Consider the following 15189-nt stretch of genomic DNA (forward strand, 5'->3'; position numbering starts at 1 on the left):
TTTTTTTTTTAAGACTCCGTGATGAGTCCGGGCCCTCACTTGTATTATGTGCAGGCTGTGGTCCAGGAAAAGCCCTTACTGCATGTGTAGTTTCTAAAACAGTGACAGCACTAAAGCGTGTACTGAACTAAGCACGTTTAAAAATTAGCTAAGTTAACATAAGTGGATTCTGGACATAGAAGGTCCCAGATCTACCCATCTGACTTAGTTCTGAATGCATACAAATCCCAAAAGTGTAATGATTATAACAAGACCTTAAATACTCTCCTTAAATGGATACTTACTTGTGAACACAAACTGATGTATGTGCATCTTTTACCATCTCCAGAGTATCCCTTCAAGCAATTACATGCTGCCTACAAAGCAAAACCAGAAAATATGCATACAAGGAAAGATGTTTGACTTTTTTCAGCACACTAACATTTAATTTACTTTTTTGCCAGATTATTTCATAGTGATATGGTCTACATCATCTCTCCTGCAGCAGTTTCTTAGCCAGCATGAACAACCATAGGCTGAGACTGGGGAATAACAATTTCCAAGAGGCTCTATCTGCCCTTTCTCTGACTATCCATCTCTTGTCTCTCCTCTGCTGTCCTGGTCATTTGAAATGACCTCTCTGACACCTGCACACAGCCAGCTTGCGGGCAAAACAGGCTAAACCCTTAATTTGTTTCCCTCATTTTATTTGCATGGGTTGGTATTCCCCTCTCTTCTCTTCCCTTCCCCTGTTTTTTTTAAGTGATGAAACATATCTTCAAAACACACTTGGAATTATGTCCTGATGTTCCTGACAGCTTCCTGTGCCGCAGTAATGCGTCTGACATGTCACAATCACTCTGTTTTGCCATTATCACAAAGATGAAGAATAAACATGGCTGCAAAGAAATGACTTATCTTCCTCTCCAATTCACTGCTTAATGGTTCTCAATTTAGGATTCAGATTTAATATGTAGGAGATTGAAAATTCAAGGAGACTTCTGCAGCAGAAATAAAACTGGTAGGCAGTGTAATAGCAGTGTTTTATGTATCTGTATGACTGAAAGCCCTCCAGAAAGCAGACTCATTTCTGCCCTATAAGTTCGGCTCTGCTGCAACGGGATTTTGTAGTGGAGGTTATTGCTCCGATGTTAACGATATTCCCATGGGTAAGGAAGTATAAATAATCATGTTGTAGCTACTACTTCTATCCCCAATGAGGGTGTATGGAAGAAAATAGCCATCACCTGTCTTGTCTAGAGGGATGGGGAAGGAGTTAAGTGGCTCTGTGCTCCCACCAGAAACGTACTGACTTGCAAATGACAGTCAAGGCAAAGAGTTAATTGATTGATACTGGCAAAGAGAGCTGATGGGGTTATTGCCCCTCCTGTCCCTGGACAACTGGAAGGCAGGAGGTGGCCTCTGACTCCTGGTCGCTGTTTCCTGCATTGCTTCTGAAGAAATACTGTTGTGCAGTGCTCGCTTGGAGGTTTACAGTCCTGCCGATAGCCAATATGAAACTATAGGGGGATGATAAGAAGTGCTGTAATCAGGGTGTCCAGCTTCTTCTGAAACAGCTATAAAAATAGAAACTCGAATTTATGTCACTGGATTGCCTGGCCCAATTTGTTTCTCCTCTCCCCCTTTGTCGTTTTATACTTCTTTTTCTTTGGGGAGTATGTGGTGCTTCTGCATGGGAGATGCAGAACAGCCGAGGAGCGAGTGGAGGCTGGTATGCTGTAACCCCTATACGAGAACTATGATTCAGCCCATTTTGTTTCCTTGTGAATACGTTTGAGCTATGCTGGGAGAAGGGCTAGTCTGAAATGGATTTTTTTCCATGGACAGTTTCTGTAACAATAAAAGAAACATTATCTGGCAATACTTTCAAACTGACAGGTTTTCACATCAAAACCTCCCAAAGGAGAAAAACAACCACTTGAAACAGCAAAACACTGCTTTCCTCTGCAGTTTTGGATTTCTTTTACTGAAATTAACTTTTTCATATTTGTCAATGCTCCCCCTCAAATACCTTTTGAGGGTAGCATATACTTTTCAGAATTTTTGTTATGAAATCCACTTTTCCATTTAAAAACAAAGCTAAGATGGGGAAACCTTCCTTTACCCAAATGTAAACAGTTGGCCAGTCTTATTTTTCTGCACTGACAAAGTACTCACTTGATTGGGTCCAGTCTGAGTGCATTCTGCATTTCTATCGCATCCACCATTATTCTCCAGACAAGGGTTGATTTCTTTACAAAACAGAAAAAGTATAGTAAAAAAAGAATAAAGAGTCACTTCTGAAAAACCAAGAAGGAAGAATTTTAAGTAAAGCATACCAGGAATGCAGATTTATGACAACTGTGAATCAATGAAAATCATTCCCTTAGCTACTTAATACCTCAGTCTAGGTCTTGCAGTTATCTTGGTGAAGGCTAAAACCCTGCTGTCAGCATTTCTAAAACCGTATCTGGGGAGGTACGGTACAACAGCATCTAAAAGTCCTTACGTTTGCAGTGGTCAGAGGAGTGTGAGTGTGTCAAGCTGCTATCCTTGTTGAGAGGTAGATCTTTTTTAATAAGCTTTGAAGTCACACCACACTGTTGTAGTTGCATGGTTTGCCAAGTAGTATCAACCACGTGGCACGTGGAGATGCCTTTGGCATCAGGATCTATAGTATCGGGAAACTGCACTTCTGGGTCATAGTGGAAGAAGGATCTTCCATCTACAGGAAAACTCACTCCTATAATTTTCCTTCTTGTGATATATAAGACATTGCGAATGCTTACCGATGCAGACTATTCCATCTCCAGTGTACCCAGCGTTGCAGATGCACGCTCTATTGCCAGGCGTTGTTCTTCTGCACTCTGCTTTGGCAGAACAGCCACCGTTGCTGGTCTCGCAAGCATCAATAGCTGAACAGTGACAACAACCCAGATTAAAACAATGTGCTTAAATGGCTTTTTGCTTTTCAAGTTAAACTGTCTCTATCTTTTAAAGGGATTTGCTGAACATTTTCTGAACAGATTTAAGAGGCCATAGACTTCATTAGTGCCAGATATTTAATACACCTTATTGATTACAAGAGAGAAAGCTGAGAAGATGCTTGTAGTCTGGAAGATAAGAATTCATCCAGGACTGACTTTCAGTAACTTCCCATCTTCTGATTCTGCCGATTCCAAACAAGCACCAAAAAAGGGACCCTCACGTTCTTTTCTAGATTAAGTGGCCTTTTGAAGCTTTCCCTTAGCTTGCCTTTTTCTGCACACATATCAAACGGCCTTCTCTCACAGGAGGTCTAGAGTGTAATACCACTCAGGCCCCTGCTGCAACAAAAAGTCCTGGGTTGTTATTCGGATGGATACTTGTGCCATCTCTGCAACTCTGGATGAGTTGGAGTCTGGCAAATTGAGCTTGCTGGGGTTACCCCGAGAGCGGGGAGGGAGCCTTTTCTGATCTTCAGTGTGAATCAAATCAGCCCAAACGTTGCTTTAGTTTTTGCCTCAAATGAGCCCAAATTAATGTTTCTGCAGCTGTAACAGCCAGACTGGGGAGATGTCTTGTAACCAGTTTTGCCTGGGAATCCTGTATAGGGGAATAAGGGTGAGTGCGGAGCCACTATGGGTGACCTGTGTCACCCAGCTCTTCCTGCACATGGGGAATTTCCCACTAGCAGATTAAAATGGATTTGGTTGATTTGTGCCAGAAGAGAAAATGAAAGTAGCCAGAGTAATAGTGCTAAAATCTTGGATTAGGATCCTGCCAGCCATTGTAAGTAGACAAATATGTTTCTGTTCCCAAGAGAATTAGTATTTTAATCAGTTAAAGATTAAGTAAAACAACTGTAAAATTAATTACAATCACTGTAGCTGGAAGCAGTCTATTTTGTAAGTCTGGATATCCCAGACTCTTGGAGGGACACCTAGGATAAGCTACTGTTGCTCCTTTCTGAGGGTCTCTCGGATCTCTCTGGTCTAAAGAAGTTGATTTTACCACCCCAGAAACCTGTGCAAGTTCAGAAAGCTGAGGAAATGGTAGGGCTATACAGCTTCCAATAGCTGGAAGTGCTATTGTATCCTGAATTGGCCTCTCTTTGCTGGGCTTTGTTGGGAAAAGGAGTAAAAGTCATAATCCAGGTTTCATTACTCTGCAAACAATTACTCTGCAAAGGGAGCATGGCATGTTCCCTTTTCTCTGGTCTCCCTTAGCACAATGCCTTGCAACTTGGAGATTTTGAGCCCTTTGTTTGCTATGAACCTGCACCTGTTGGACTCTTATTTGTTTTGAACAAACTGGCAGCAATTCCTGTTTTTTAACTGGTGCATAGGGAAGTGCTCATCTCTCACCAGCTCCACCGTGACCACAGCATGCGTCAAGCACGTTTCTTTTCAAAATGGAAGAAAAAAGGTCCACTTGCCTGTGCAGAACGTCCCGTTCCCCTCGAACCCAGCTGCACACTTGCAATAGGCAGTGCCATTTGATAGGAGAAGGCAGCTGAAGAAGTAAAAGGAGGGAGATGACATTAAAAAAAAAAAAAAAAAAGAGAGAAAAGAAAGAAAAGTAGTCAGGTCTTCTGTACAGCCCTTGTTTTTCTGTATTGTTCTGAAGGTAATGTCGCATAGAAATAACAAGGCATTTAACCATATGGTATGATGTAGTTACAACCATAAAAATGAACCTAGTCAGACCAAGCTTTCCAAGTGCATTTTGAATGTATTATTTTAAGTATTAAAAACGCATGTTTTGGTCATCAAGTGTTTTCTCATGCCCAACTCCAGAAGTTGCATGCCTGCTCACCCAAAAAATGTGCACAAATTTTTGTTTGTGTGCACACAATTTGTTGAGGGACGCAGCAGAACTGATGCGCAGGGGTGGGAGCCGGGCATCTGAGTCCCCTGGGTTCAAGTCTGTTTTTTTGGGGCAGTTTGGCCTTCTGTATGCAACGGTGGGTTTACTGCTCCATAAGCTCTGTATAATACAGGGATTGCTCCCTGGTGTCACCCAGGGGCAATGTCGCAACTCAACCAGCACAATCCCATCCTTCCTCCCCATCCCTGCCATGCTTGCATCTATCCTCGTACCTACAGGAGTAAGGCAGTGGGTGAATAAAACTCAAGAGAAGAACAGTCTGCTTCTCCTGTCAGAAGCACAGTCTTGATGCCAGCATGTGTGGGATCCCCCTGAGCAAATTGAAGAGTGGAGTTTTGCCAAAAAAGCCTGGTAAAATATCACTGCTGTGAACGGCAGTTCACAAACACATGGGACAAAGAATGATCTGCATCTGGGAAAAAGGGGTTTTGCCCCTCTGATTTCTTGCTCCTACAGAAGAGCTGTGGCTGAAAATGAGGAGTCCTTCCAGCCACCTTTCCTTGTTCTTTAAATGTCTTGGGTAATGTGAATCTTGCTGTCTGGTCAATGATGGGGGAGAGAGCACTTTAGTACCTGGCTCAATGGGGGTGACTTGCTCCTTTGAAAACTGCTAGCGTCCCAATACTGGTGCTGAACCAGCAAGAGCATTTTTTAATGTTTTGATGTGAAAAGGAGAGCTGTTTCTTGTCAAATGCAGCTCTCTTTGGTGAAGTCCTAGTGCCGATGGCATTTCTCAGTTTTATGTGTGGTGGCGGATGGGGAAAATAAGAGGGACAGATAAAGCCCACCCCAGAAACCCACCTTTGTGATCAGCCTTGCCCTGCCCTCTTGTTCTCTTTAGTGCTGCAGGCTCCATTTTTTTGTGTACTGCATGGTAGGACATCTCACGGGTGTTGTTTTTTCCTCCTCACAAAAATTTCATTTGTTTCCCCTTTTAACATGCACTTTTTGAACTTTTTGGCCTAATCACTGAATATGTTACACTAACACCGCCCCTTATCTCTGTGGTAGAAAACATGAGTGTTATCTATGCTGCTGAGAAGTCTTCATAAAGAGCAAGATGGACTATGCTTTTTGCTTGCAAGAGATCCCCTTTTTCTCTTCCCTCCTCCAAATAAGTGGATTTCATACATACTTAGCACTGGTATGGCATGAGGTGTTACATGCATCATCTTTGATTTCTGCAAGAGAAAAAAAAAAAAAAAAGGGATCAGAACCTTTTGGGTCCTTCTAGTTTCCCAGTCTTTTGATCCCACCATGCAGAGCTGGAGTCTTACGAGTTCTGCACCAGACAACTGCGCTCTCAGTCTGTATAGAGGCTCCATCTGTATAGATCAGTGGGTACCACTTAAATTCAGTTGTGAGGAAGAGGCATGTCAACGTATCGCCAGTAAAATATTTTACCTGTTGTCATTTATCTGTATTTACTCTGGTGAGTTTTGCACATAATTGGTTTAATTATATAAGTGTAGGTTTTCCAAAGGAACTGAATTTTGTTCAGATATAGCAACTGTAGCCACTCTTTAACTATAAAATTCGTTTCATTACTATTTTTTCCCCTAAGCAAATTTAAAACAGATATTGATTGCTATTATTAATGTGCTTATATTTTTTTTTATTTTATACTATTATATGTACAGTTCTGAAATAGTTATTTAATACATTTTAATTATGTCTGTCCAAAATATAATTTTATTGGATATAGGAGCTGTATTAAACCAACACAAAATGATTTATTTGCTAATTAATTTTTATTGTATTAGCAAGAACATAATTTAATATCCAGTGTTGTATAGCTAAATCAACTTATTCAAGCACTTGAGAGGCTTCTGATCAGAGGATCAAAATATGTCAGGTAACTCTGCAAAATATATAGCCTTAACAAATGGGATATTCTTTTGGGACAGATACAGGTTGATTCAGTTAGAGAATTAGCTAAGTAAGGCATTTAAGTCTCACAAGCAGTATCTCAGCTGGCTCTCTATTATATGGTAGCTGATTGCCATGGCACACGAGTGTCACCTGTATTTCACTGCATGTGGGAAGCTGCTGGGTATCTGGTAGTGCACTTGGACCTCCTGCACTGGGATCTGATCATAGCTGTAGTTCTGGCATTTCCTGAAATGCTCGCTTCTCTCCCCAGAACAAAAAGGAGGGGACACTCACCGGTCTCACACGTCACTCCTTTCCAGCCAACGTCACATTCACAGGAGCCGTCCCCGTCGATCCCACTGCTGCATTTCCCATGGACACAAGCGCACGCTGTGGGGAGAGATGGGAGGAAACCGCTGTCCCTGGGCAGGGCAGCAGTGTGCGCAGCAAGGCAGCGCGGGGAAGGAAGGGGAGGAGGATGGCCCAGATGTCTTCTGCTGATGGCACCTTCTGCTCTAGGCTATTTCGAGAAATGCTTTGACTTGTGCCTATTGGCTTCTTCCTACAGAATAAATCTAAATTCAAAATACGCTTATCTTTTCTCTGTTCCCAAATAAAGGGACTGAAACTGTATTTTAATGGGAAAGCATTGGTGAAAAAGCAGCGCTAAAGAGGATTATTCTCGCCCGATGCTGTTCTAGCCTGTAGCGTGCCAGAGTAGGAGGCACCGTCTCCAAATGAGGGACTAGAGAGAAAATACCATAATGGGGAAAGAAAAGGGGTTAATGATGTTTTTGAGACTGGCCTATTGCCCTGAAAGTGATGTACCTTTCCAGGATCTAGAATGGACATTGTTAGAAGACCTAAGGGGAAGGTTTTGACATCTGACAAGACTAGCGAAGGTGCCTCTGTGGTTTGGGGATGCTCAGTACCTTGATCACAGTTGCGGCCGTATTTGCCTTCGATGCAGCTTTCGCAGGCTGTGCCAACAAACCCCTCTCCACAGTCGCAGGTGCCCGTGCCATTGATGCCATCCAAGCAGATGCCGTTTCCGAAGCAGGCGTTCCCTGTTTTTCCCGGGCAGGGCTGGCACTGCTGCCCAAAGAAACCTGCGCAGCACTCCCTGGTCTGGAAACCAAGAAATGCCATGCTGAGGGTCAGGATTAAGGTAGCAAGCATGGCAGCACGCACATGGCCACTGGGTTCGTCTCTTGGGACTGCTGCTGGGTGGAGGGGAGCTATAGATATTGATTTTCCAGCTCTGGAGCCCTCAGCACAGGAAAGACATGGACCTGTTGGAGTGGGTCCAGAGGAGGGCCACAAAAATGGTCAGAGGAATGGAACACCTCTCCTATGAAGAAAGGCTGAGAGAGTTGGGGCTGTTCAGCCTGGAGAAGAGAAGGCTTTGGGGAGATCTTATTGCAGCCTTTCAGTACTGAAAGGAGGCTTACGAGAAAGACGGAGACAGACTTTTTAGCAGGACACGTTGCGACAGGACAAGGGATAATGGTTTTAAACTAAAAGAGAGTAGATTTAGACTAGACATAAGGAAGCAATTTTTTACGATGAGGGTGGTGGAAGACTGGAACAGGTTGCCCAGAGAGGTGGTAGATGCCCCAGCCCTGGAAACATTCAAGGTCAGGTTAGACGGGGCTCTGAGCAACCTGATCTAGTTGAAGATGTTCCTGCCCACAGCTGGGGGGTTGGACTACATGACCTTTAAAAGTCCCTTCCAACCCAAACTGTTCTATGATTCTATGATTTTTAGCAGCGCTTCAGCTCTGCTGGTCTCTGGCCACGCTCCTTACTGTGCCGGGGCTCAGGCTGCCACCCCAAGTCCTTGGTGGGACCCAGGTGCCCTCCACCACCCCAGGGAAAGGTGGACAGGATTGCTAGGGATAAGCATGGGGTTACCCTTCCCAAACCCGTGCTCCCTCTGCACCACATCAGCTCCTAGCCCTTCCTGTGCTGCAGCTGTCACAGCCTTTAATCTTCCAATCTTTGCTGCATCCGGAATAAAAGCCCTGTAAATACGTTGTCAGGGACTGACTTGATGTGCTGCGTGGGGGATTACGAGGAGGATGAAGTTCAGGGATGGGGGTTCCTGGCTTCTACCGCAACAGAAATGGTATACTCACAATGACGGTTTTAGCACACTTTGGCTGGCACCCGATCTGGATGGTGTGCATTCTCATGTTGTTTTCCGAGAGGATGCAATATTTCTTCTCCCCTGCCTGAACACAGATTGGAGAAATGGCTCCACTTCTGAGTAATATTGATCAGCTACTTTCAAATGTTTTAAAAAATGGGACATTAACTTTATGCACACTGTGCACTGACTCACACATTCACAATGAAAATGAAGGAAATACTTTTAGAAATAAAAATGCATTAACTAAATGATTTTTGCTAGCGAACATATGATCAATTTAACTCAGTGCCCTGTGGCATTTTAAAGATGTGTCTAATACTGCCTTTGTTCAGAATTGAGCAGAATTTTTTTCTGAAATTTGACAAACATTTCTTTTTTTTTTTATGACACATTTCCTGTTTTTCCTAATTCTTCTTGGAAAACTGAGAGCCAAAGTTCTGCAAAAACAACTGTTGAAACTTTATCTTCCAGGTCTGGACACAGTTGGGAAGGGTTGCTTGCAGAAGACGACTTGCCAGTCTCATTGTACACTTGTTAGGAGATTGAGATAAGCATCCATCCAGTTGCTCATTGTCAAGGAAATGTTAATGCGTTTGAGTTTTACTCATGAGCACTTCAGCCAATTACTTTAATTGGGTGGATGGGACTTGATCTGCTTTGGAATCCTATTACTAGCATAATTAATGAAAAAATTATGAAGGAAAATATGCTTATATAATCCCAACAGAGGGGCTTTCCCAGAGAAGTTTAGATGCCAAGAAACTCTAGGTCTTATTGTGGTTGACAGGGGCCTGCTAAATACCTGCAGTTCTCATGCATTGGACTTGGGCACCCAAAGTCTCTATAGTCTCCGAGTCTCCTTGTGACTATAACTCACAGCGTATTGTTGGGGACAGGTTGAGTTTGCCGTTCTGTACGTTTCTGATTTGAAGGGCTAAAAGCTGCTTCTGTAATTCCTCCTGTAGCAAGCATACTCCAGACCATGTTCAACTCCCTCAGTTTTGCTAACCTTTGCAGTTTGAGGAGTCCTCAGTTGTCCTAATGCATACTAGAAACTGGTCTTTCAAGATAAAACTATCTTCAAACTGCCCTTGATTCTGCTACCTTACTCTCAGGGTGGATTGAGTCTATTGACTATAAGCAATGCATGTAGCAGGCTGAGGTAACTATGGTAACTTTTGTTGAAATTGAGACAATTTTATTAAAAACAGGATTGAATACATCTATGCTCAGTTTTGGTTAAAAAAAAAAATTAGCATTGATGATAAAATACTTACTATTTCTTTTGTTCCTGGGGGACAACTTGATGGCTGCAAACAAATTCTGCACTTTTCCTTAAGCAACACAAATGGGAGGTATTTAACAGACTGTATAGAGCGGCAGACAGGTTGTTTAACAAAAAATGCATAATTTCCAGCTATATTTCTAAACCTAGCTGTCAGGGTGCATAGTCAGGATAATCACTTTGGTAAAGGTGGTGAGGGTAGCTGGACTGCTCAGCAAGGAAGAACATCCCTACCAGTTGGTCTATAGGGACACCCCACGGGAAGCTTTCTCCCATGGGGAAGGAGAAGGAAAGCTCTTTTGGATATTTCACTTTGCTCTTCTAAAGCAAGGCTTCCCAAAGGCCTCCCTATCGAAAGCACGATAAAAGGCAAATCCTGAGCTTGGACATAGTTTGCCTGTGGCACAAGGACAATAGCAGCTTGGAAATGGGAAACTCCTATGATGTATATGTCCTATGCTATATGTGTGTGTGACTCATTTGCACATGTAAGGTCAGTTTCTGCAAAATGCTTAGGTACATGTTGTACCATATACAATGCTTAATATTATTCCTGTTTAGCTAACTATGTGCTTAGTTTTAGTAAGGCTTAAATGAATGTTTAAGTATGTTGCTGCATTTGAACATAGCAGGGAAAATAATTTTCCATGGGAAAAGGACTACGTGCGAAGCCTGGTTAGTACCTGACAGAGCAAAGCTGGGGGAGTGAAATACGCTCAAATATGGGACTGTATCCCAAGGAAAAGAATTCAGCTGCCAAAGTTCATGCCTGTTAAATTTGCTTTAACTGAAGCACAAGTCTCACTTTGTCTTCCTTGTCTAGTTCATTGCATGCTCTATAAAAAAGGGAGGTAGCTGCCGGTTCGCTGTCCTATTTGACTCACTCAGGAGAAAAGACAAAGGGAACCTTTCTCTGCCAGTTTGAGGAAACTGCATCCTATTCTTTAAAGGAATGTAAATCCATTCGTATTTCATATGTAAAAGGAACAAAAGAGGGAGAATGCTTTACTCAGAGGGCACAAGGAATTAAGGTGTACGTGCAGTGGTAATCTACACCTGGAATGAAAAAAAACATTTTTCCTTACTAAAAATACTTTATTTTCCATTTTTTTCCCCCACTTGTTTAATTTAAACTTGTGGCCTGGCTAAGAAGATGTATTAGAATAGTCCATTACTATTATTTCCTGAAATTTAAAGCTCAGGAATTGCTTATTCCTGTGCTATTCTAATACTTTATCTAGGCTGTCAGTACACTTGTTGTAGGATCAAAACAGAATTACTTACGGTGATCACGGTATCATTGATATCACATCTATTCTTCTGGATTTCCAGGACTTTTCCCAAACCATGAATAATTCCTTTGTCTGTTGCAACATTTGTATAGCTTATAGGCACATCATTTATGAATAGCTGCAAAAGAAATGCAATCAGTTAGAAAGCAGGAGAGCTGTTTAGTAGCTTTATGGTAATGGGTGAAGGAAGGAGCAATGTACAAGCCTCGCTTCTGGAAAACTGAAGAACGTCGTTAACTTCAAGCACTTGCTCACATCCCAGTTTTGCTGCATTTAAGAGCCTCACTGGACTGGAGGGCATGGGACGACGTGCAGCCTGTTGAAGTTTCTTAGCAATGGGATTTGGCAGAGCAGCTTTTTCCACCATGGGGTATAAAGGTTTTGAAGAAGGAGCCTAAAGCAAGCCAAGAGCTGGGTTTGCTGTCTGTGGGGGATGATAGGCTTCAGGGAAGACCTCCCAGCAGCTGCTCCTTCAAGGAGGACTTTCATTATCTCACTGCTACCCCACACTCCCATCGTGCCTGCACCAGCAACGGCCCCACAAGCAGATGTTTCTTCCAAGGCTCTGCTGTGGGCAGAGCAAACAGCAGGGCTGAAACTGCTTTGGTCAGAAGATTTCTGTCCTCCTTTGCCCATGCCCAGAGGGAGCTCTGGGACAGAGAAGAAGGAGGACCAAGTTCCCTTCCCGGCTGTGCCACAGAATTGCGTGTGTCGCTTAATCTTGCTGTGCCAGATTTTCCCATGAGTGGTGTTGAAATGCAATTCATATTTGTTGCCAAGTGCTCCGAGCTCTTAGAATTGAAAGTGGAGTAAATCCACAGAAAATGGAATTAAGGTTTTATAATTTTCTAATAGCTCTTGGAAGTCAGAGTAATGACTGCTTTGCAATGCAGGCTTGTAGCTGCTAGAGATGCACGTCCACCACAGTAGCTTCTAAAATGCAATGCTAAATGGGAACAGCATAACTGAAATCAAATTGAACCAAAGATCCCTTCAAGAATGACTTTGGATTAAGCAGGTCTGAGAGAGACATTGCATTTGAGTGACATCTTTTGTGCTATTAAGTCCCAGAAGCTGATGTGGGGTGCACAGCTTTTTGACTGCATGTTGGTTTAAACTTGAAGCTGCATTCGTAAAAAGCAGGAAGCCTGTTTCTCTGAGCAAGTGACAGCAGTACCTGGCCATTGTGGAGGAAGAACCCAACCTGGTAGGAGAACCCCAGCATGGTCTCCCTGTGCATGCCGTTGTGCAGGTTGTTCTTCAGGAGCTTCTCATCCAGCACAACGTGATAGCGGATTTGGCCTTCATCCTGCAAACACATGATTAAATTCAGAGTTACGTAACAAAGCATGGAAAGTTCTTTGGGATCACTTTTCCCACAAGGTATAAGCCAAACACAGATTGCCTGAATTTAAGGAGAAGCTTCTCCAGCTGGCAGGTTACTTCATATTTCTTACTGTGGAGTGTCTACATTCCTGACATAATGAAACTTTTATTGACCATGGGGAATAGAAGGCTGTTGAACTGGCGGGACCAAGGTTTGCTTGTGCCTGTAGTGTCTCTTTCTGTGTACAGGGCTGGCTGACAGGTTCAGGGAAAAGTTAGATGGTTTTTTAGGACTCTGAACTTCATAAGTTCATTTGACATCAAAAGTTGCATATTCATGAATGCTTTTGTAATCTTCCCCATACCATTCCTTCTTCCTTTGGGAATCCCTGAATAACTTATAGATGTATGTTTACAGCAATTTATAGGTTGTGTTTTTTTTTTTAAAAAATCTTTAAGGTCATCTTCAGTCAATAAAGTGCTAGAGCCACACTTGTTAATTGGAAAGTTTTCTATGCGTTATTGCTAGGGTGTATTCATTTTTCACTGATGTGGTGAAATTATTCTCTGTACATCAAAATTTTGTGAGGGCTTCCCAAGGCTTCTGCATCTTGTTCCGAAGCAGGAGACCCCCAGAGCTCTCCCTGACTTGGAGGAGGAAGCAGAAGGGGGATGTGTTTGTGCGAGATTTGTAGATGTGAGAGAAGCTGGGGCATTTGGAGGCTTTAGGAGCTGCCTAGCCAATAGATACAGTGCCGTTGCAGCTGTATGTCATTGCAATAAAAGGTGCTTGTGGGAAATCCCATTGCCTGCTGTCCCCTTGTTCCGAACATACTGCTCCTCGCTCTTCAGCTCCTTCAAAAGTCTGTGAAAGCATGGAACAACCCCAGGTTGCAAGGTTTGTGATGTTGCCTGGCTTTGCCCGCAGGGTGAAGTAGTGGCTTTTACATCTCATAGGGTGGGACTCATTCAGCTTTGTTTTCCATGGATTTGACAAAGAAATATTTGCAGGCAAGAAGGTGGAAATTAAGATAGAGCTAATCTACTAAGGCATAGGCCTCCATCAGTGTCCAGACCTATTTAATCCTCCTGACTTGGATGCTTTGGAGGAAAAGTTAACTCTCACGCATCTCCATTTCTGTCTTTAATCACCAGCAGAGTGAGAACAAAACCTTGCTTCCAGCGAGGCCAAGAAATGGGGTCTCTCCCCTGTGCGGAGCTCTTCCTTCTGCGGCAGAGTTCTTCCGAGGTGTTTCATGAAGAGGATAAGGCTTAGGCAGGCTTAACCTTATGGCTGTTTTCTGATTTTCTTTGTCAGATTGCCACATCAGGCAAGGTTGGGAGGATGGAAGAAAGATGGAAGAAACATATCGGTAAGTAGTGGAAATGAAAAGGATTTCTGTGCATGTGTAACCCGAATCCAACAGGATTGATGTCTTAAAGCTACCTATGCATCTCTCAAAGTTTGTTATAAATGCTTCTTACAGTCATGCGGAAATGATGATGTCGTGTCATGAAACTAACTAAAATAGTGTTCAAAAGTCACTTGAGCAGACACAGCTTGATCACAGGTGAATTCTTCCGGTGAGGCAGCAAGCGGGACTTTTGCCGTGAGTCTGCTGGTTGGCGGTAAATGTTTTGGGACATTTGAACCCTGTGCTCCTCAGCTTCCTGGCTGTAAATGGAGACCATGAAAGTAGGGACAGAGTGCAGCAGGTTAAATACTTATGGAAGAGGCAGGGAACTATTAATGTCATTGAGCAAGTCATGGGCGAAGCTTCCTCTGCAAGGTGTGGCTTTCAATACACACGTTCGATAAAACTGTTTCAAACTGGAGCAAATGTGAAGAAAGGCGCTGGGATGACGCAGGAAATGGATCGTTTATCTTGGGAGGAGACAGACAGGATTGAGAAGGCTGTTTGGCCTTGTAAATATGTCAGGGCAAAAATGCCAGAGAGAGAAAGTTGTTTCAGCTAAAGCATATTCCTGGCGTAAGAATAAAGGGATATAAACTGGCCAGAGGTGTGCTGTCAAAATAATATAAACTAGCTCTGGGCATGAGGACTGAGGTCGGCAGGGGAGGTGGGATGGACACAGGGGAGCTGATGGCCAGGTCAGGCATGAGCCTGGTGTGGGGCTCCTGAGAGGGGGCAGCAGCAATGGCATTTGCCCAAGGAAATTTTTCTAGCCAGGAAAATTTCAGAAATTTTTCTGAGCCCTGGGACTGGCCAACAGTGCTTGTAAACTGGGATTAGAAATGGTCTGCGGAAAGTGGTTGGGCAATAGCTTTCCTGCAGGAGAGCGACAGGCAAGCATCTGGATAGTTTTAAGGAACAGTGAGAATATTTTGTGGCATTATTAATGATGGAGTTGCCAGTGATGACAGGGGACTGGACTTGTTCACTCAGGAAACT

At 43.2% G+C, this 15189-nt stretch overlaps 1 protein-coding gene across 1 annotated transcript in view; it reads right to left on the reverse strand.

Annotated features, from left to right (window-relative positions):
- STAB2 (stabilin 2) overlaps positions 1-15189 on the reverse strand; it is an 86413-nt gene that overhangs the window by 26341 nt on the left and 44883 nt on the right. The window contains exons 32-42 of the mRNA XM_075157393.1: positions 12627-12758; positions 11442-11567; positions 10150-10206; positions 8859-8954; positions 7653-7848; positions 7015-7110; positions 5984-6029; positions 4397-4473; positions 2769-2894; positions 2158-2231; positions 285-356 (exon numbers count right to left, since the gene is read on the reverse strand). Coding sequence (XP_075013494.1) covers positions 285-356; positions 2158-2231; positions 2769-2894; positions 4397-4473; positions 5984-6029; positions 7015-7110; positions 7653-7848; positions 8859-8954; positions 10150-10206; positions 11442-11567; positions 12627-12758 — 1098 coding nt within the window. The remainder of the gene's footprint in view (positions 1-284; positions 357-2157; positions 2232-2768; positions 2895-4396; positions 4474-5983; positions 6030-7014; positions 7111-7652; positions 7849-8858; positions 8955-10149; positions 10207-11441; positions 11568-12626; positions 12759-15189) is intronic.

This window comes from Calonectris borealis, chromosome 1 (assembly GCF_964195595.1).
Source record: "Calonectris borealis chromosome 1, bCalBor7.hap1.2, whole genome shotgun sequence".
In the NCBI taxonomy this organism is placed as follows: Eukaryota; Metazoa; Chordata; class Aves; order Procellariiformes; family Procellariidae; genus Calonectris; species Calonectris borealis.